Here is a 23,361-nt window from a genome sequence, read left to right as displayed (position 1 = left end):
GGCTTACTCTTTATTTTACGATGTGGGAGTCACCTCTCTTATTCCACTTTAGTCTCTTCACTGTTTCCTTCACTTACTCTGTGGTTTAAAATATACATTTTAAATATAAGCGACTTTCCGGATCGTTCTGCTCTATCGTTTGATTCATTCGCATAGTTGCTTTATTCATTTCAGGTTCTTGGTGATAACACTGGGTTTTCTGTTGTTGCATGATATGGTTGAAAGTCTACATTTCAAATGGAAACAGCTTTGCTATTATGTCTCCATCGTTTGATTCATTTGCCTATTTAAGCTTCGATTTGTTTCCGTTTATTGCTAGGAAGAAATAGAAGCTCATATCATGAAAAGTTGCATAGAATGCGTTCGACTAAATATCTTGAAATTCCAATGATGGTTTTTGTCTTCTAGTGATTGAATTGCAGAAAACAGAACAGCTGCGGGTTGTTTGAATTGCATCCTTTATAGTTACATTAAGATGGCTTTCTTTCGAGTAGAAAAATAAAACTCAATTGTGGGAATTCCGGGCCATTAGACAATTTAAAACCCATTGACCAGAAAATTTTAGGTGAAGAATTGGGTAGGGGCCGCGCGAACGCAGGCCCCCACTACCACAAATTATGACGTAGACTCGACCACTTGGGTCGACCTTAGGCAGGCACCCCTCCAAAGTGTAATGGAGGTCACCAACCTAGGTCATAGGTCTTATTGATCGCCCATTGACCCCGTCCAGGTAAGTATGTTTCCATGAAGCTCCTTGCCATAGTTCTATACCCCTCCAACTCTTTGTTTTTCCTTCAGCCAGCCGATGAGGGACATCTTATTACTTAAGCTTTCCTCTAATATTTTCTCTGTAATGATTTATTGATACTGAATGTTGTTTATTTCAAGTACAATTAAGATGCTTATCCATATAATAATTTTATGTACAAACATATAAACCCCTTGCTTTCCTTTCTCCCCTTCAATTTAATGTAACACACCAAGATATGAAGACGGGCAGAATGACTTTAGATGGAGATTAATCTGGTTTTGTTTATAGGTAGAAGTTAACTTTAAAAGAACTTTTTGTAAGATTGTACTATTATAATACAATTGCACTATTTGTACTATTATAATACTTAATATTGCACACGAAAGGCTATTTTAACTCTTGTTGCTTCTGTATACTTTCCTACTGTTAAACAAATACAAGAAAAGATTAAAACTCTAGCCATCTTAAGAATTAACTATCTTTTCTCTTTTCAGTTCCCCTTATAGGTTTCATTTTTCGTAACATGTCATACTCTCAGCTGAGGAAATTTTCTCCCTAGTAATAATATGAACAAATCAAGTGATCCATCTTCAATGACAAAGTTAAATGACTGTTACTGTGCTGGATTAAGGGTGTTCTATACATACAACCTAAGATTATAAAAAAAACATATGATTACTGCAAAGTCTCTTAACGAAGAACATAGTGATATAATCAACGATTACGGAATATAATGTGCATTCCACTAGATAATCTGATACTTACTCGGCTTTTATTTTTATATACAAACTTATTTCATATATATACAAGGGAAGAACTCCCTAAATAGTTTCAGATGGTGAGTATCTGTTTATATAAGATAGAGAAGTGAAAGTTACTCGCAACTACAGTAATAAATATCATTTTCATTCAAAAAGATTAACTTATTATTTAACCCAGAAAGTTTGCCAGTTAATTCCCACTTATATCCCTATTAAACATTAAAGATTATAACTGGAATTGTAGGGGGAACTCAATTGAGAACCCCTCCAAAAATAAGCGTATGCCACTAAATGCAGCGTCCACACGGTATTCTTTAGTAAAAGGCGAAAGAATAGTTCGCTTTGTGCTCACTGCGTGGCTGCATGAGTTTTGCACTTCACTTATGCTAAATTTTTATACCTAACAAGAAGTTTGGGCTTACTCTTTATTTTTCGATGTGGGAGTTGCATCTCTTATTCCACTTTAGTCTCTTCGCTGTTTCCTTCACTTACTCTGTGGTTTAAAGTATACATTTAAATATAAGCGACTTTGCGGATCGTTCTGCTCTGTCGTTTGATTCATTGGCATAGTTACTTTAAGCTTTTATTCATTTCAGGTTCTTCGTGATTACACTGGGTTTTTTATTGTTTATGATATGGTTGAAAGTCTACATCTCAAATAGAATCTGCTTTGCTATTCTGTCTCTCCTTCATCGTTTGATTCATTTGCATAGTATTTAAGCTTGGATTTGTTTCAATTTCTTGCTGATTGGGAAGAAATAGATGCTCATAACCTGATTATGATAAAATGTTGCATAGAATATGTTGGTCTTGAACCTACAATGAAGGTTTTGTCTTTCTAGTGTTTGAACTGCAGAAAACAGAGAAGCTGCAGGTTGTTGAATTGCATTTTTTATGATTAAGATGGCTTTCTTTCGGTAGAAAAAAATTCATTGTGAGAATTCTTCCCCATTAGACAATGTATAAAACATATTGAGCAAAAAATTTTAGGTGAAGAATTGGGTAGGGGCTGCGCGAACGCTGGCCCCCACTAAAATAAATTATGACGTAGACTCAGCCACTTGGGTCGACCTTAGGCGGGCACCCCTCCAAAGTGCAATGGAAATCACCAACCTAGGCCATGGGTCTTATTGATCGTCCATTGACCCCGTCAAGGTAAGTATGTTACAAGTTGCTCCTTGACATGCTTCTATACCCCTCCAACTCTTTGTTTTTCTCTTTGCCAGCCGATGAGAAACTTCTTTTGCTTAATATATCCTTCTTATATTCTCTCCAAAACAATATATTGCCACTGAATGTTGTTCATTTCAAGTATAAATAAGATGCTTATCCATATAAAAATTTTATGTGCAAACATATAAACCCCTTGCTTTCCTTTCTCCCCTTCAATTTAACATAACACACCAAAATATGAAAACGGGCAGAATGACTTTAGATGGAGATTAATCTGGTTTTATTTATAGGTAGAAGTTAACTTTAAAAGAAAACTTTTTGTAAGATTGTATTATAGTAGCCTTTGGTGTGGGGGTTAGGCAATACCCCTATCATGTCTATATATAAATAAAATAGTACAAAATAGAGGGGACATGGATCTTACCTCTACAACCAATGAAAGAAAGGAAATAGCCTAAGTTCCTTTCAACAATACGAGCTATACAATCAACTTACCAAAAAATTACGTTTATCATATCTTCTTCTCATGGGAGGAAGTTGCAATCTATCCAGTTGAAATAGTCCCTTAGCCTCTTTTAGCATCTGTTGGAGAGAGTGATAGAAGGTGGAAGTTTCACTAGAAGATGTTAACTTAGCGAGGAAGTCGGCCACTTGATTTGCTTCTCTAAAGCAATGAGAAATCTGTACAGTAGCTTCTCTGAGAGCATGCGTAGTATCCATGATAATGTTCTTTAATTTAAGGTTGTTGGTTCCCCTGTTGAGAAGCATGGTGGCAATAACCATGGAATCCAATTCAATATGAATCATGCTTAAACCATGTTGAGTGCACCATTTAATGGGAATGTTGGCCGCCATTGCTTTAGCTAGATTGTTACTGCTACAGTGCACAGGGAAAGAAAAAGCCATCAGAAATTCTCCATCACTGTCCCTGACAACACCTCCGATGTCAGCATTTCCATTTTCTCTGATAAAGCTTCCATCTGTATTGAGTTTGATCATACCCACCATAGGCTTATTCTAGGTGACTTTCTTTATATTCACTGTATGTTGAAGTCTTTCAATCATATTACAAATGTTAGGCCATGTACCTATTATATTATAGCTGGGATAGGTAAATTGAAGGGTTGCTTGAATGTGCCATATAATTTGAAATTTCATCCTACTTTTGTAGAATTGTTTATGCTCCCCTTATTTACATGACGTCCAGCTTTTCCAAAGTTCCCAGCAGATGACCGCTGTAGCAATTTGTAACAGAAGCTTGTGGATAACATTTTTTGGATTAATGTCCCACCTTTCTTTAAGAACTCTCTTGATCGGCCACTGATGGTAAGTGATTCCTAAAGGAGCACCAATGTATTTCCAAATATGCATAGTTATTTCTCCCTCCACAAAGGTATGTTGAATAGAGTCATTGTTAGACATTTGACAGCAACAACATCTAGAGGTTATTTGGTTGCCAAATCTTGCAAGCACTTCATCAAAATGGAGTTTACCTAAACACAATCTTCAGGTTAGAAAGGAGAATTTAAAGGGGATAGAATTATGCCAAAGTTTACTGAAAAATATATTTGTAGGACTCTAATTTCGGACAATATGCTAGGCAGATTTAGTAAAGTATTGGCCATCTTCAGTATCATTCCATACATCATCATCTGTTTCAGTTGGTTGACCATGTTGATGTTGCTAATAACTTCCACCATTTGATTTGTAAGAGTGTTGCGTAGCTTATTCATATCCCAGCCACCATTGCTAATAAACCCACGAACATTGGTCTTATTACCAATTGTGGTAACTATATTAGCATTGCTATAAGCCAAAGGACATGTCATTGTCTAATTGTCTCACAAAAAGTTTCAGTCTCCAGAGTTAATAAGCCAATTGATATTACCTTCAGCTTTGTCACTAGCCAATAACAAATGTTTCAAAGCCTGTGAGTTACCCGAGATCCACTTCTTTTTAATAGGATAACTTCTTGGACAATATTTAGCTCTGAGAAAATCAGCCCATAGTGAAGATTTTGTTCTAAACCTCCACCATCTCTTGATAGTTAATGTATTAGAGATATCTTTAAGACTTTTAATACCAACGCCACCTTCATCTTTAGGAAAGCATAAGTTTTTCTCCACCTTCATTTGCAGCTGCTCTAGCACTTTTGGGATCTCACACCTACGGTTCTCAATCCGCAGGTGCGGTTATGATCGGGGCAGCAGCTGAAGCTGCTCACTTTCAAAACCAAACTTTCCGAAAAATCTTCTGAATTCATCCCGAGGTCCCCGGGACCTCAACCAAAAATACGAACAAGTCACATATCACTATTCACACTTATACCAGCCTTCGAAACACTCAAAACAATATCGAATCATCAAAACTCCCTCGGATTCAAGCCTAAGGTTTCCAAAACTACCGAATTCCGCAAACGACCAAAAATCCTACCAAATCTCGTCCGAATGACTTGAAAATCTGCACACATGTCACAAATGACATAGCATGCCTACTCAAATTTCCGCAATTTCATTCTGACCCCAATATCAGGATTTTCACTACCAACTAGAAAGCGCCAAAATTCCAATTTCGCCAATTCAAGCCTAAATCTACCACGGACCTCCAAATAATATTCCGAACATGCTCCTAAGTCCCAAATCACCTGTCGAAGCTATCCGAACCATAAAAGCCAAATTTCGAGATCGTTTACTCTCAAGTCAACTTCCGGTTAACTTTCCAACTAAATGACCAACTTAAGAGACTATGTGTCTCATAACACTCCAAAAATACTCCAAGCACGAACCAACCAACATGATACGATGAAATGTAGCTGAACAACACATAAGAAAGCAGAAATGGGGAAAACGGAGCGGTAACTCATGAAATGACCGGCCGGATCGTTACATTCTCCCCCTCTTAAACAAACGTTCGTCCTCGAATGAGTCAAGAAACATACCTGAAGCCTCAAATAGGTGAGGATATCTGCTCAGCATCTCCCGCTCGGTCTTCCAGGTAGCCTCCTTCACGGGCCGACCTCTCCACTGCACTTTCACTGAAGCTATATCCTTTGATCTCAACTTTCAAACCTGACGCTCCAAAATAGCCACTGGATCCACATCATAAGTCAAATCACCGTCTAACTGAACCGTGCTAAAATCCAAAACATGAGACAGATCGCTAATATACTTCAGAAGCATAGAAACATGAAATACCATATGCACACTGGACAAGCTGGGTGGCAAAGCAAGCTCATAAGCCACCTCCCCAATCCTCCGAAGCACCTCAAAAGGCCCAATGAACCAAGGATTCAATTTACCCTTCTTCCCAAATCTCATAACACCCTTCATGGGTAAATCCTTTTGTGAGCACATGATTTTTGCCCTATGAGAATCACTCCCAAAAAATTCAAATAAAATAATTTTTCCGTTGTTTGCAATTTTGTGGATTGTCGTGGTGTTTTCTGTTATTGTTTGCATTTTCTGTGCACGTTTATTTGTTAAACTAATGAAAATACAAAAAATATGTCGCCTTTGCATCTAGGATTTAATTTTGCAATTAGGATTAGCCAAGTAAATATTTGTTTTACAAAAAAAAATGAAAAAAAATCACAAAATAACGTACTTGGCATTTTGGTGTTTAATGTCAAAATTGTGTGATTTTCTTTTAATTTGGTATTTAGTTATTGGTGATAATAACTACTTAGAGTTAATTAATATTTATAGGATAATTTGGCCAAGGTTAAATTTAAGCTTGTATTTTATTTTAATTAGAAAGAAAATTGAAAAGAAAAAGAAATTAAGAAGAGGAAAATCTGGTTTGGTTCTCTGTTTGGTTCTCGTTGACGCCTAATCGTTCTGTTCTTTTCTTTGGGACCTGCATAACAGTGTGTAGAGGAGTGTAGAGGGTTTGAACTAAGTTTGGGATATCTATTTGTCTGAAAGAATTCAAATCCCAACTGTGTTTGAAATTAATTAGGAAGCCTTTAAGATAGCCTAAGAATTGTTTAATGAAAAGGTGTATCTCACCTACTTAAGAAGTTGCTAGAACATGGTAGGATCGGTCTAGGGATTAAGTTAATAAAAAGGGGATCAGCAATGCAAAGGACACCCTGTTCAATACTTTTAAGAGTTGGAAAGAAAGACAACATGGGAGGAACATTTCAAAAGGCTGAAATAATACAATTATAAAGGAAAAGAGGAGCTGGAAAGGGAGAGAGGCTGGAAGTTTAAAAGAAGAAGAAAAAAAGAAAGGGGCGGAGAGAGCGGTATACACTCAATATATACTCTGGATACACTGGATATACAGGGACAAAATTCATTTTGGAGAGAGTAAAAAAGATAGAACCAAATTTTCTGAAATATTGAGAGCGGAAGAACACCAGAGAGAATTCAAAGCTAGAAAGAGAAAACAAAGAGAGATTTCCGGACTATTTTTCTTCTCCATTTTTACTGGTTTTCTCCGTGTTGCTGGAATTTCTGGATTGAGGTGTTGAAGCTACTATATTTTGTTGTTTGCTGCTGTATTTTGCTGTTTGCTGTTGCTGATTGCTTACCCCATTTTTCTGTTCTACATACCAGGTACATGTCCTGAAACTCGATGTATGTAAATATCCAGTTGAAAATAAATGAAGTGGAGGTCTATTGTTGTTGAAGTGGAGGCCTATTGTTGATTTACTGCTTTCATTATACTGTAATAACCGTACTGATGGACTGTTAATTATAAGTTTGTGCATTTGAACCGTTAAGTGTGTGCGAGATATTTAGAAATGCATATGAGTTTAGTTTAGTTGTAATAATTCCATGCTGGACTAACAGAATAGTTTCTATTAGTTTAGTTAATTTCCGATTTTCCTAGATCTGTATAAACGGTATTTTCAAGCTGTGATTAATTAGGCTGTAGACGGTTAAAGTAGTGTGATACTTCTTCTGATCATGGGATCTTTATATTTAGTAGTGATGATGTGAGTTAATCTATAATTCTGAGTTTGAGTGGTTGTGTGTGAGTTTGAAATCAGAAAGTTAAAAGTAGATATGAGATATGTAATTCGTAAGGTTAATTTAGGCAATCCATTTTCGTCCAGCATCCTTAATTCTCGAGTTTCAATTCTCATATGTGGTCACGTTAGTGTTTAATCAAAGTTCATGAGTCAGCATTTTAATAAAAATGAGTCATAGTAGGGAATTTGAAATTTGAACTAGTATGCACCATGTTTGAAATTGTGATCATAGGCAGTTTACGTGGGTCATGAAATCTGAAATCAGTTGCTTTCCAACTCATGTTCAATATTGCATTGAATTTATTTTACTAGCTAGTTAATTTTAGTAGTAGATTCATCAGATTTGTGTTCTTAATTAAATTGAAATTTCATTTAGTGTAAAAGACAGGGCTTAACAGGCTAGTCCCTAAATGTTTGGGCCTCAGGATAATTGATGCACGGCCCTGGCCAGTTTTGGCCCCTTTCTCATTTAGGCCTGGGCCAAGGTCTGGTTTGGCCGATTTTATGGTGTATATCTGGTTATAAATTCCCTCTGTTGGGCTCACATCGGAGCCCAATGGTCGGATGTTGGTGCAAAAATATTACTTAGTTTGCATCAGTCCAGCAACAAATTAATTAGGGCCTTTCTTTTATTTTAGAGACAAATTAAGTAGAAAACTATAGATTGCTCTAGGTTTGCACTTTAAAATAATAAAACGGGATGAGCCTCGCTAAACAAAATACATAAATTGCGGGGCCCTCAATAATTGTATATATTAAAATACTTAGATTTCGGGACGGACCGTTTAGCGAATTTCACGGCCTTCCCCAAAATAATAACGCGTTAGTCTCTTTAGGCGCGTATTTTAATAACATTACCTCCCTAAACTCGGGTGCGCATTTATGTGACCCAAATCCAAATCCCAACGATGTTAAAGTATGTCCAAAAACCACGGGTGCATTTATGTGACGTGGTTCAAGACTTGTTTTAATGACGTTGCAATTTTCTTTAAAAATGAATAAAAGCGGTTAAGGTTAAAATTTGCACATAGGTTCATAATTGTTAAAATCAGATAATTTAAGCCAAATATAACAGTTGAGCGACCGTGCTAGAACCACGGAACTCGGGAATGCCCAACACCTTCTCCCGGGTTAACAAAACTCCTTACTCAGATTTCTGGTTCGCAGACTGTAATACAGAGTCAATCTTTTCCTCGATTCGGGATTCAACCGGTGACTTGGGACACCATAAATCTCCCAAGTGGCGACTCTAAATCTTTAATAATAAATCTCGTTTCGATTGTTCTTTAATTGGAAAAACTCTCCTATGCCCTTGCGGGTGTAGGTAAAAAGGAGGTGTGACAACTCTTCTCTGCTGGGGACAAGAACCCAGAATCTTTGGTTCAGGGTTCAAAATTCGAGCTTAGATGAATTGTTATATTTGGCTTTATCTGTTATCTTATTTTATTACATGTTTGGGCCTAATGTGCTAAATGATGCATTTACCGCTTTGATATTATCTGAATTGTATATAAATTGCTACGAAACCCCTCTCTTCTCTCTCCTGAGGAGTGCACGCTGGTCGTGACTTCTTTCTGTTAGAGTCCTATTCCAAATAGAACGAGGTTTGGACAAGTTGCAAAGTCGGATGATCTTTTGGTTACAGGTACGCAGCCCCCCCTCGGCTCGAGTTGTCCACTCGGGTAAGCCAGGTCTAGAACAAATAAACCCAGGTTTTTAACCTAGTATAACAAGACCTTATGCCGGATCCCTAGTAGGAACGTTTTTCTGCATCACGTGCATTTTGACTTTGGAGACTCAACACAGGGGTTGGGTCTGTCTAGGACAGGTGTACAAAAAATGAAAAGACTATCCTGATGCATCTTACTTGCTACTTGTGCATTTATTTGCTTCGGATTTGCATGTTGACCGGTTTTTGAATAAAAGGAAAGAGTTTGGAAAAGAAATAGCAGTGTGAGGGCTAAGCGAGGTAATTACCTATTTTTGAAAACCTATATATGCCAAAACTCTGCCGAAATTTTGAAGAAAAAAAAAGAGAATTTTTTGTTTTCAAAAAAAAAAGTTGGTTTTTGTGTTATCAAAATTGCCCGAACTACGCCAGTTTGATTCTCACAGGGTGTGAGATACGTAGGCAACCCCCATCCGGTCCAACTTCCTTTTTGCAAAAATAATCTGAAAGAACAAAAATTTTACTTTTTATTTGAAAATAGTTAGGGTGATTCCATTCTTGTCAGAAATTGTCGAATGGCCCTAAAAGGGCGCCGGAAGGCTGTTTTTGCAAAAACAGTTGTCTGTGGTCATTTTTCAAGGTTTTCACCGATTAGCCAACACAGCCTTAAAATCTTCGTCTTCGAGGTGCTGAAAGGCCGTATTTGCAAAACCGGATTTTATTTTTTGGAAAAAAAGGGAAAAGAAAAAGTGTGTCAATTTTGTCTTCGAGTCAAATGAGTCTTGATTTTTGCTTAATCATCCTAATAAATGTGCAGAATGAGCACGAGTCCAAGTTTGCCGATAGCAGTTATGAATAAGATCCCTTTGGAGTTGCGTATGTGGTGGGAAGATTTGGGCAAGTCAGAGCAAGATAAGGTCAATCTACATTTGGGAGGTCTCACTGGTTATTAAAGATCAGACCTAGAGGAGACATCATAAAGGCTTTGGTTACGTTCTGGGACCCGGCCCATAACGTATTTCACTTCTCGGATTTTGAACTCAGCCCGACCTTGGAAGAGATAGCAGGTTATATGAAAAGTACTTCAGGTTTGAGGCATAAGTATCCAATCGCTCCAAGGGCCTTTAACTCTCACAAATTCATGGATTTGCTAAAGATAAACAGGGGAATCCCATATTCCGAGTTGGAAGGGGGGGTTTTCCACTCTACGTTTTATATACCAGAAGTACGGGCATGTAGGAGGGTTCAATGATCCGGAAAGTGGGGTTTGCAGTAAAGGGAACCGAACAAAATGGGACGAGCATAGGCATTTCGCTTTCATGGTAGCGTTCTTAGGCCTTGTGGTGTTTCCCCGAAAAGACGGGAATATCGATTTACGGGTGGCTGGAGTCGTCAAGGTCCTGGTTAGCAACGCCAAGAGCACTCTCGCCCCTATGATAGTGTCTGAGATATACCGATCTCTCACAACTTGTAAAGCTGGGGCATACTTCTTCGAGGGATGCAATTTGCTACTACAAATGTAGATGATCGAGCACTTGTGCCACCACCCTCAGTATATGAGTTATGGATCCGCAGAGAAAAGCTGCATTGAAGAATTCAAACAAGAGTTTCAGGGTTAAAGTTACCGGAGGGGTTTGGAGAATGGATAGCCCGCCTTCGCGCCATCACTACGAGACAAATAGAATGGACGCTAGGTTGGCTTCCTGCTGAAGAAATTGTGTATATACCCGCCAAGGGTCCTTACTTCCTCCTAATGGGTCTTCGAGGTATTCAGCCTTACGCTCCCTACCGAGTGATGAGACAATTAGGAAGGTGTCAGGTGATGCATCCAGATGAAGATCTCAGTATCCACGCGGTTGAGATTAGCTCCGACGGCCAATTTCACGAAGAAACAGTTCATTCTATTTGGAATGAGTGCCAATATTTGACGGCAAGCACCCTAGTGCGGAACCTATCTAAAGGAGAGGTCTCACCGGCCTACCTTGCCTGGTATAGAAAGAAGAACACTGCAGGGCCGAATTAGAAAGACCGGCCCAAAAACCGCACATTCAGGAATTCGTCGAGGCATCGCAAGAACCATGGGCTTGGTTGGCCAAAGAAAACGAGTACATGGCCACGATAGGAAAGATGGAGAAGCAAGTCAAAGACCTTCAATTCGAGAATGGCTTACAAGCAGCGGCGGATGAGGGTGAAAAGAAAAGGCTAGCCAAAGAAAATGAGGCCCTTCGAGCTCAAATTCAGAAAAAGTAGCAGCAGAAAATCCAGTCCGAAGTAACAGAGATGAAAAGCTCGTAGCTAACCTAAGGCAGAAAGTGAGTAACTATAGTTTCTATTTGAACAAAGCAGAAAGTGAACTAGCCGGGGCTCAAAAACAATTGGCTAAAAATGCAGATGAACGGTTATGCCTGGTTAAGCAGTTGAGAGAAAGGTACGACGATGAGGTCGTGAGATTGAAGAAAAAGGTCATCGCCACGAGAAACAAAATGATCAAGCAGGCAAAAAACTTCAAGGTTGAAAGGGAACACTATTACATGACATTGGCACAGTTAGAAATAGACTTGCAACAACTTCAGGAACAAAACTATGCAGCCAAGCAAACTTTGGAGGCCAGGTCCCAGCAGATTGGGAGTTTGTTACAAGAAAAGGGCGTCATAAGAGAGAGAATTAGAAACATCACTGACTACATCGTTATGAAGTGCCACATTTGTGAGGATATGACTCGCACTACATTCTTTGCAGCGGTGATGACCTTTGTTAAACAAATAATGTACAACTTGGACCGACTTCAAAGGGATCTTGCACATAGGCCCGTGGCGAGACCGAATGATGTCCCACGGACACCAGGAGCATTGATGTACTCATGATTTTCAGTTTGAGTCTGTATTTCCTTTTCTATCAGAGTTTGTAAGGCATGTTGGGTTTATATTTTCTCTCTGTTTGAGTCTGTATTTCTTTAAAGTGTGATAGCTTAATTTCAGAGTCTGTATTTTGTCTTTGCATCAGAGTCTGTTAGTCTTTTGAAATTTGTTAGCATTGAGTCTTTGTGATCGAAGCATCTATTTTTATAAAAGATGAAAATCCCAAAAATATATTATTTACTTTCACACTTATCTGTTAGAACTACGCACGGTCTGATTCATGCGGGGACATGATACGTAGGCAATCTCTATAGGATTCGACCACCACTAAAAAGAAAAGGGGGAAATGAAAAATAAATAAAGGAGGATAGAATAAAGGAAGTTTAAAGGAAGGGGCACCATTATGAGAGGCCGGAATGACGCACGCAACTGAAGCAAATGCATGATAGAAAATGGTTAATTGCCTAGGTGCATTGCATCCCAACGTGTAATTGCATATGTGTTAAACTCTAAAAACTAACAAGTTTGTTGTTTTCCAGAGAATTCAAGCAGTTAGTTTATTTTAGAGGATATTGGCACGTTATCATTACCAAACCAGATCAAAGGGACCAATACCAGAAATCATGTCTATCCCGGATGTCGACACTAGTGTTGAGGTAGAGGAGTTGGACGTCAATAAAATGAAAGAGGAGATGCTCAAGCTTAAGCAACAGATGGCCGAAATGTACCAGGCCTGGTCCAAAAGGCAATCACCGTCGTCTTACCCAGCCAACCCAGCTTTTACCCCACCATTAGCTCAGTCTCAGGATCATCCCGCCACCGATCCAGGTTTTCCCATTTATCAACACTACCATGGCACTACTTCTTATATTCCACAAGCTCCGCCACCAAAATCAATTCCATACCCTCCTCCGCCAGTCACCCCTGTCTTTGTGGCATCTCCACCAGCTGCACTCTATAGATCCCCGAGTGAACCTGTGTTCCAAACTCAAGACAACCAGTATTATCCCTCGAAGCCCACCTTCAAAACTCTCGAAACCTGCCCTTATGATCCACGTTCTGATCTCCCAAGAGAAGCTGAGAGACCAGCCAAAAATTCCGAACATGAGGAGATGTTCAGAAAAATGAAAAGCATAGAACAATCCTTTAGGGATATGAGAGGGCTAGGAGGTCAGGTAAGCATGGCTTACAAAGACCTGTGTTTATTCCCAAATGTACAACTACCGGCAGGGCTCAAAATGCCCAAATTCGACTTGTACAACGGACACGGTGATCCGGTGGCTCATTTGAGAGGTTTTTGCAATAAGATGAGGGGAGCCGGAGGAAAGGATGAATTACTAATGGCTTACTTCAGTCAGAGTTTGAGCGGAGCAGCATTGGAGTGGTACACCCGCCAAGATCACGGAAGATGGTACACATGGGATGATCTGGAACAAACATTCGCTTGTCACTTTCAGTATAATCTTGAGATCATTCCAGACCGACTATCTTTGACTAAACTAGAGAAGAAGCATAGTTAAAGCTTTAGAGAATATGGTTTTCGGTGGAGGGAGCAAGCAGCAAGGGTAGATCCCCCAATAAAAGAGAACGAGATGGTTGATTACTTTTTGCAGGCTTTGGAGCCAACTTACTTTGGTCATTTGGTGTCCGCAATTGGCAAGTCTTTTAATGAGGTTGTAAAAATGAGAGGCATGTTCGAGTAGGGCTTAAGTCCAACAAAATCATGAGTTATTCAGCGATCAAGGCAACCACTCAGGCCATTCAAAGCGGTACTGGGGGTGTACTTGGGAAGAAGAAGAAGAAAGAAGATGTCACGACTGTTGAGTCCGGAGCCTGGTTCGGACCTACAGGCCCGTCACCCTACTATAGCCAACCATGACCCTACCACCAAAATTACTCCCACACTCCATATAGCCCTCCACAACATTACTACCCACCGCCAGATCCCTATTTTTCCGTCCATCATGCACAAACCTATATCCAAACTCTGGCACACGCACAATGGCGTGCACCGGCTCCACAAAATCCATACCCAGCTCCACAAAACACATATCCACCCCCAAGAGCCTACAGAAATCCCCCCGGAACGGGTTTCCGACCAAACCAAGCCTTAAAGAATGAGAGGTTACAGAAGCAAAATACTTTCACTCCACTGGGGGAATCATATACCAGTCTTTTCCACAGGTTGAGGCAATTGAGCATACTGAATCCAATTGAGCCTAAAATGCCAAATCCTCCTCCTCGAAATCTTGACCACTCGGTGAGTTGTGAGTACTGTTCAGGAGCCCCGGGGCATGATACATAGAAGTGTTAGAAATTGAAAACAGTTGTGCAAGAGCTTATTGATACTCGTCGAATCGAGGTTCAGGCCCCAGAAACACCAAATATCAATCAGAATCCACTGCCAGCTCACCATGAGACCCATATGATTGAGTTGATATACAAAGGAGGGGATCCCAAGAAGCCCTCGCAGACGGTAATGATGGTCCGTTCCAGTGAAACCAGCTCAAAGGAAAAGGTAACTAGTGAGAAATCAATGGTCCAGTTGAAAGGGTAGACAATAAGCCAGTTGTGGTAACCGAGAAAGGGTCGTCAAGCATTGTTAGAGTGAAACCCGAGAAAGCTAAAGTGGTAGTACCAGGGGTTGCAAGTAAACCTGTTGTGGTCGTGAAAGGGGCTCGCACAGAGCTTGTTATTATAAAACCAGTAACTCAGCTTCCAGTGATCAACAACAAAGCTGTTCCTTGAAATTATGAACGGGTGACCGTGATTTACAAAGGGAAAGAAATCAAAGAAGGAGTTTGTGAAGCACAAGGTTTGACTCGCTCAGGAAGGTGTTTTACTCCAGAGGAGTTAAGGAAAGCTAAAGATGATCCAACGCCAATGAAGAAAGCTGTAACTAAAGAAGAGGCAGAGGAATTTTTGAGGAAAATGAAAGTGCATGACTATTCTATTGTAGAGCAATTGAGGAAAATGCTCGCTTAGATATCATTGCTCTCATTGCTAATCCATTCAGATGAGCATCGCCGATCATTGATGAAAATCCTGAATGAGGCCCATGTTCCCGACAAGATCTCGGTGAACCATCTGGAAAAGATATCCAGCAATATTTTTGAAGTAAACAGAGTCACTTTTTTCGATGATGAATTGCCCATAGAGGGTACTGAGCACAACAAAGCCCTTTACCTGACAGTAAAATGCGAGGATTCCGTGGTTACCCGGGTATTGGTTAACAATGGTTCAAGTGTGAACATCTGTCCTCTCCCCACTCTAAGCAAGCTGAAAGTAGAAGATGAGAGGATCCATAAGAACAGTATGTGTGTGCGAGGATTTGACGGCAGAGGCAAAGACTCAGTCGGGGACATAATGTTGGAGCTAACTATAGGTCCAGTAGAATTCACAATGGAATTTCAAGTGTTGGATATAGTTGTTTCCTACAATTTGCTATTAGGATGACTATGGATCCACACCGCTAAAGTAGTACCATCAACACTCCATCAGATGGTCAAGTTTGAATGGGACAGACAGGAAATAGTTGTGCACGGCGAAGATAATTTGTGTGCTCACAGCAACACCATTGTGCCATTCATTGAAGTGGAAGATGACAAGGGACCATGGGTCTACCAAGTTTCCGACGCAATGTCAGTCGAGAAAGTTCGAGAGGGGAAGTGTATCCCAAATCCGAAGATAACCGCCGCATCAGTCATGGTAGCGTACGAAATGTTGAAGAATGGTTTTGTACCAGGAAAGGGTTTGGTATCAGCTCTGCAAGGCATCATACAGCCCGTGTCTCTCCCCGAAAACTTGGGAACATTTGGTCTAGGATTCAAGCCCACAGCCGTAGATATAAAAAGAGCCAGGAAATTGAAATAGAGGACATGGGTCCTTCTAAAGCCGGTCCCACGTCTTTCCAGATCATTTGTCAAGTTCGGTACAAGGAGTCGCCCAGTGACAGCAATTCCCAGTTCTGTGATTGATCCGGACAAGGAGTTAATTGAAAGATTTGAGAAGTCGTTCGACAGTGTGAACATGGTGGAAATTGGAGAAGGTTCTAACAATGCGAAAGTGCAATTTTTCGGGCCAACAACAAAGCTTAATAATTGGAAGGCTACTCATCTCCCTACTCGGAAGGAGTCTTGGTAGTTTGCTTTGATTTTCCTTTAAGTTTGTACAGATTATTCCAGGGTTGTAATCCGGATTTCTTTTTTCAGTCTATTTGAGTGTGCAAACCTTGTTATCTTTTATCATTCAATAAAATACAATTTCCTTTTCTTCATCATTCCTGACGGTTTTCCTTCTTGTTTTGTTTTCTATACAGTTCTTTTTACGCTGGTTCTAATGACATGGTATGCATAAAGAATCCTCAGCCCAGTCTTAAAAATAAATCTAATTCCGAAATATTAATTCAAGAAGTAGATTGTGATTACGAATTAGAATACGATGATGAGGATGAAGCTTTCGAAGAGATTAGTAAGGAGTTAATTCACTTCGAAGAAAAATCCAAACCCAACCTGAATGACACAGAATCCGTCAATTTAGGGGACATAGACAATGTCCGAGAGACTAAAATAAGTGTCCACCTCGAGCCAAAAATCCGGGAGGAGTTAATCAAAACACTCATCGAATACAAAGATATTTTTGCGTGGTCATATGACGACATGCCAGGTTTAAGCACTGATTTAGTGGTCCACAGATTGCCCACTGATCCGGCATTCCCTCCCGTCAAGCAAAAGTTGAGGAAATTCAAAACTGATATGAGTGTGAAGATTAAAGAAGAAGTTACCAAGCAGTTGGATGCAAAGGTTATTCGGGTCAATCGGTATCCTGTTTGGTTGGCTAATGTCGTGTTTGTGCCGAAGAAGGATGGAAAGATCAGAGTATGCGTCGATTACCGCATTCTCAACAAAGCAAGTCCGAAGGATAACTTCCCACTACCCAATATCCACATTCTGATTGACAATTGTGCCAAGCGCGAGATTGGATCTTTTGTGGATTGCTATGTTGGGTATCATCAGATTCTAATGGACGAAGAAGATGCAGAAAAGACACCATTCATCACGCCATGGGGAACTTATTGCTACCGGGTAATGCCATTTGGGTTGAAGAATATTGGGGGAACTTATATGAGAGCAATGACTACTGTGTTTCATGATATGATACACAAGGAGATTGAGGTATATGTAGATTATGTGATCATAAAATCAAAACATCAGGTCGACCACGTCGGAGATTTGAGGAAATTCCTCCAGAGGCTTCACAGGTACAACCTCAGCTTAACCCCGCCAAATGTGCATTCTGTGTTCCATCCGGAAAATAGTTAGGATTCATAGTCAGTCGGTGAGGCATCGAGTTGGACCCATCGAAGATCAAAGCCATACAAGAATTGCCACCTCCGAGGAACAAGACTGAAGTGATGAGTCTGTTAGGAAGGTTGAACTACATCAGCAGGTTTATTGCTCAACTCATGACAACTTGTGAGCCTATTTTCAAGTTATTGAAGAAGGACGTTGCGATCAAGTGGACTGATGAGTGCCAAGAAGCATTCGACGAGATAAAGGGATACTTGTCTAACCCGCCTGTGTTGGTACCACCAGAACCAGGGAGACCGTTGATTCTTTACTTGACTGTACTGGAAAATTCATTTGGCTGTGTACTGGGGTAGCATGATGTCATCGGCAGGAAAGAACAAGCCATCTACTATCTTAGCAAGAAGTTCACAGCTTATGAGGTTAAGTACACTTACCTGGAAAGGACATGTTGCGCCCTAACTTGGGTGGCACAGAAATTGATACATTATTTGTCATCCTACACTACTTACCTCATTTCATGCTTGGATCCATTGAAGTATATCTTTCAAAAGCCTATGCCGACAGGAAGACTGGCGAAGTGGCAGATTTTGCTCACAGAGTTTGACATAATCTATGTGACTCAGACTGCAATGAAAGCCCAAGCATTGGCCGATTATTTGGCCAAAAACCCGGTCGATGAAGAGTATGAGCCACTGAGGACTTATTTTCCTGATGAAGAGGTAATGCATATTGACAAGCTAGAACATGCCGAAAAACCAGGTTCGAAACTTTTCTTCGATGGGGCTGCTAACATGAAAGGAGTGGGGATAGGAGCCGTGCTTATTTCTGAAACAGGGCATCACTATCCTGCTACAGCTCAACTTCATTTCTATTGTACCAACAATATGACTGAGTACGAAGCATGCATTTTGGGTTTAAGGCTAGCTGCAAACATAGATGTCCAGGAAGTCTTGGTCTTGGGAGACTCGGATCTTCTGGTACACCAAATTCAAGGAGAATGGGAAACACGAGATTTGAAGCTCATACCATACCGACAATGTTTGCATGATCTTTGTCAACGGTTTCGATCAGTGGAGTTTAGGCATATTCCCAGGGTCCATAATGAGGTCGTCAATGCATTGGCTACCCTAGCGTCAATGCTGCACCATCCGGACAAAGCCTATGTCGATCCTTTGCATATTCAAGTACGAGATCAGCATGCTTACTACAACATGATTGAAGAAGAACTTGATGGCGAACCGTGGTTCCATGATATCCAGGAGTACATCAGAATAGGGATATATCCAGTGCAAGCCACGGGGGATCAAAAGAGAACAATTCGACGGTTGGCAAGTGGATTCTTCTTAAGTGGAGGAGTTTTGTATAAAAGAACACCAGACCTTGGATTGTTAAGATGCATAGATGCTAGACAAGCTACGGTTGTCATGTCCGAAGTACATTCAGGAGTTTGCGGACCACATATGACTGGGTATGTGCTGACAAAGAAAATTCTCCGAGCAGGTTATTATTGGCTCACCATGGAGCGAGATTGTATCAGTTTTGTGCGCAAATGTCATCAATGCCAGATACACGGAGATTTGATTCATTCTCCACCATCGTAATTGCACACGATGTCAGCACCATGGCCTTTCGTTGCTTGGGGCATGGATATCATTGGACCAATTGAGCTAGCAGCATCCAACGGGCATAGATTCCTTCTGATAGCCATTGATTATTTCACCAAGTGGGTTGAGGCCAAAACTTTCAAATCGGTGACCAAGAAAGCAGTGGTCGATTTTGTTCACTCAAGTATCATCTATCGATTCGAAATCCCAAAGGTGATCATCATGGATAATGGTGCTAATCTTAACAGTAAATTGATGGAAGAGGTATGCCAACAGTTTAAGATTACACATCGCAATTCTACCCCATATAGTCCCAAGGCGAATGGAGCAGTTGAGGCAGCCAACAAAAACATAAAGAAGATACTTCGGAAAATGGTAGAAGGTTCCAGGCAATGGCATGAAAAATTACCATTTGTGTTGCTGGGTTATCGTACTACTGTCCGTACTTTAGTAGGTGCAACTCCTTATTTGTTGGTATATGGAACTGAAGCAGTGATACCTGCGGAAGTTGAAATCCCATCCCTTCGGATTGTCGTTGAAGCTGAAATTGATGATAATGAGTCGGTCAAGACCCGTTTGGAGCAGTTGAATTTGATTGATGAAAAAAGATTAGCAGCAGTGTGTCATGGCCAGTTATATCAAAAGAGAATGGCAAGAGCATACAACAAAAAGGTACGTCCACGGAAGTTTGAAGTGGGCCAGCAGGTGCTGAAACGTATCCTTCCACACCAGGCTGAAGCGAAAGGCAAGTTCGCCCCAAATTGGCAAGGGCCATTCGTTGTGACCAGAGTATTGTCCAATGGTGCTTTATGTTTAACAGATATCGAAGGAAAATGCATAGACATGGCTATCAATTCTGATGCAGTAAAAAGATATTATGTATGATTTCTTTGTTATAACTGTTGATTGTTTGTATTTGGCATTATTTCGAAGATTGGAATGACGAAGGCAATTTGTTCTGCTATCTAAACACTTCACCCTTTGTTCCCCCTTTTTGAGCCTTATTTGTTTTTTTCATACCCCTATTTTGGAATCAATAACGAAAAAGAGAGAAAAAGAAAGAAAAAAAAGAAGTAAAAAGTATAACAACAAGGAAATTCAAGGGTGAACTACGTTTGACTTGATTCCTGTTAAGGATACATAGGCAGCTTCCCAGCTCGGTCATAGTAAAATGAAATATCAAAAGATCCTCAAGCAAGAAACTGGGGCAAAAATTGTACTTGTAATAAGAAATGTGATTCCAAGAGTTGTAATTTTAAACCCGTGTCAAAATTGTTTTGAGTCTTTGATACCCTTTCTTTCTAACCCCATCCAAAAGCCCACATTACGGTCCAAAGAAACACCTTCCGATCAGTCTTCGAGAGATGCCAAGTCGAGCAATGTAAAGAGAATTCATATCAGGGGCAACACTCCAGTTCAAGTAAGAAAAATCAAATAAAAAAAAAGAAAAAAAGAGAGAGAGTCTTATTGGTGAAAACCCTCATGGGCACCATGAGGCAACGAAAGCTGAGAGAAAATAAAAATGAGAGCGTCTTATTGGTGAAAACCTTCATGGGCACAATAAGGTGACGAAAGCTTAGAGAAAACAAATGAGAGAGGTTTGTCGGTGAAAACCCTTCAGGGCACTGCAAGTCGAACAAGGTTCGTAAGTTGGCGGAAAGTAAAATTGGGTTGTGGAAATCTTGGAGAACAAAGTAAAACAATTGGAAAAGAGATTGGTTAAATAGACTGAGTTAATTAATCCAAATGCATACCATGATCATTGGTGCCGGTGATTCCACTCAGATAAGTCCCTTTTTCCTATCTCCAACAGTCATCCAAATTTGGATTCTTTTCTTTATTCTTAAAATCCTCGCATTTCATTGCTGTTAATTTTACTTCTCTAAAGCTCTTCCAAGTTTAGCCTTGTAAGAAGGAATTTCAAAGCTTACTACCAGTTTCGGAATTGCACAAAGCAAAATGCAGCTAGAACATGCCAAAGACGAAAAATGGGACCTATGGTGTAAGCAAAAGTTAAAACTGTGGAATGGTTCAGTAATGTCATGGGAGATGTACGGCTTCATGCAGAAAGATCAGGAGGGGAGAATAGCAGTTAGGGATCTTGCAGTTAAGGATCAGTCAGAAGGTCAAAACAATCTTTTCGATCAGTTCAAGGCAGTTGGACGAAGCAAAGAATGGCAAAGAGAAAATCGCCTCCGGCAAGAATGCCACGATGAACCACCACGTTTTTAAACTGACGAAATTTTCTTTGATTTGAAATAGGGGCAAAAATGGCATTTGTTTCGGGAAATCATCCGTAGGGAGAGTAAGTACTGGGCAGATTTGATCGCGGAAATTCTCAGGACCCTCATGGAAAATAGGACTTAGTTTAAAATTCAAAATAATCATGAGTAGCGGAATTTGGCATGAATGCACCCTAGAAGATTATAAGTGGAACTTTGAAGTTTGTATGTTTGAGATACACTTTGGACATTACCCCATGAGAACAAAGATTCTGACTTCTCTTCTTTCCCAGATTAATGATTATGATTTTCTGTTTCCTCAACGTTTTCCCCAAGTAGAAACGCCATCTTTTTCCACCTTTTCCCAATTTAGTCGGAAATTCTTAGGACCCTCCTGGAAAATGGGACCTAGTTAAAAAATAAAAATAAAAAAATAAATCGAAACAATCATGAAAAACAAGATCTAGCATAAGTGTACCCCAAAGGAACATAAGTTGATTTCAAAGTTTGCATGTTTTAGATAGGATTCAATTAGGAATTTTCAGGATCCTCCTGAACAATGGGACCTAGCTTTGAGAGTTTTCATTAAATAACGAGATTTAGCGGAAGTCACACCTTTAAAAAATATAGCTTAGATTTAAAATTGTCAAGAGTTATCAGGACCCCCGGGATAACGAAACTTAGTTTTCAAATGCTTATTGATATTTGATAATGTGATCCATTTTACACTTACATATGTGCCCAACTACCAAACTGGGGCAGAAAAATTTCTTTGTTTTTGTCTATTTTGATGAAGTCAGGAGCCCGCCTGGAGAGCAGGGAATACATTTCAAGTTCAGCAATCAGGAGCCCGCCTGGAGAGCATGGGAATGCATTTCAAGTTTAGCAATCAGGAGCCCGCCTGGAGAGCATGGGAATACATTCAAGTTTAGCAATCAGGAGCCCACCTGGAAAGTATGGGAACACATTCAAGCGCAGCAGTCAGGAGCCCGCATGGAGAACAAGGGAGTATAATTTAAGTTTTAGCTTTCAAATTCTTGGTTTGTCTATTTTGAAGTCAGGAGCCCGCCTGGAGAGCAAGGAATACTTTCAAGCGCAGTAGTCAGGAGCCCACCTGGAGAACAAGGGAATACCATTCAAATTTCAAGTAATCAGGAACCCGCCTGAAAAACGAAAGGAAGAAGCAATTCAAGTTCAAACAATCAGGCGTCCACCTGGAGAACAAGGAAAGGTAGTGGAAGATTCAGCAATCAGGCGTCCACCTGGAGAACAAGGGAATACAATTCAAGTTCAGCAGCCAGGCACCCACCTGGAGAACAAGGGAATACAATTCAGGTTCAGCAACCAGGCACCCAAATGGAGAACGAAGGGAACAAGCAATTCAGGTTCGAGTAATCAGGAGTCCGCCTGTAGAATAGAGGATAGGCAGCAATAGTCAAAGAAAGACGTTTAAAGGTTCAGCAATCAGGTATCCGTCTGAAGGGGAGGGAAAGCATCTCAAGAGTACAATTTGAGTCAGCAGCAAAGGAACAACTGAGGGAAATACAAATCAACAAGGCAACAACAGTCACAAGACCAAGTTTGAAAATAAATCATTGTAAAGCATAGATTATAGCTTAGTCTAGCTTCTTCATTTTTGTCATGGTGTAATAAGGAGGTCAGTAAGCAGTATCAGCAGCAGCAGCAGTAACAGTGAAACCACAGCTCAGGGTAGTCCCAGCTATCGAAACTTCCCGAACTACATTGACCTGATTCCTTTATAGCCAAGGATATGTAGGAAATCTTTGAAGCAGAGGTTTGGTCAAATCTTTCAAAAAATACTTCCCACGGAGTGTTCAAACAGGCAAAAATCGCTCGTATCCGCTCACTTTATCTTTGCACAAAAACTCTTTGTGTTTTCGAGCAAAGAGGGGCAGCTGTGAGCACGTGATTTTTGCCCTAGGAGAATCACTCCCAAAAAATTCAAATAAAATAATTTTTCTGTTGCTTGCAATTTTGTGGATTGTCGTGGTGTTTTTGTTATTGTTTGCATTTTT

General features: G+C 40.2%; 1 protein-coding gene and 3 non-coding genes across 4 annotated transcripts; 1 reads left to right on the top strand and 3 right to left on the bottom strand.

Moving 5' to 3' along the window:
- Positions 1-577: 577 nt before the first annotated feature.
- Positions 578-738, bottom strand: LOC138876612 (U1 spliceosomal RNA). The gene has a single exon (XR_011401957.1). It is a non-coding gene; the product is annotated as a U1 spliceosomal RNA (small nuclear RNA).
- Positions 739-1,758: 1,020 nt separating this feature from the next.
- On the bottom strand, positions 1,759-1,873 carry LOC138876567 (U5 spliceosomal RNA). The gene has a single exon (XR_011401913.1). It is a non-coding gene; the product is annotated as a U5 spliceosomal RNA (small nuclear RNA).
- A 641-nt stretch (positions 1,874-2,514) lies between these two features.
- On the bottom strand, positions 2,515-2,675 carry LOC138876703 (U1 spliceosomal RNA). Its single transcript, XR_011402042.1, has one exon. It is a non-coding gene; the product is annotated as a U1 spliceosomal RNA (small nuclear RNA).
- A 16,434-nt stretch (positions 2,676-19,109) lies between these two features.
- Positions 19,110-21,335, top strand: LOC138876113 (uncharacterized). Its single transcript, XM_070155009.1, has 2 exons — positions 19,110-19,367; positions 21,171-21,335. The coding sequence occupies exons 1-2, from the start codon at positions 19,110-19,112 to the stop codon at positions 21,333-21,335; spliced, it is 423 nt and encodes a 140-aa protein (XP_070011110.1).
- Positions 21,336-23,361: the final 2,026 nt, after the last annotated feature.

The sequence above is a fragment of the Nicotiana sylvestris genome, chromosome 8, assembly GCF_000393655.2.
Source record: "Nicotiana sylvestris chromosome 8, ASM39365v2, whole genome shotgun sequence".
NCBI classification, from domain to species: Eukaryota; Viridiplantae; Streptophyta; class Magnoliopsida; order Solanales; family Solanaceae; genus Nicotiana; species Nicotiana sylvestris.
The sequence above is the reverse complement of the archived record's forward strand: the minus strand, read 5'-3'. Positions and strand labels throughout refer to the sequence as shown.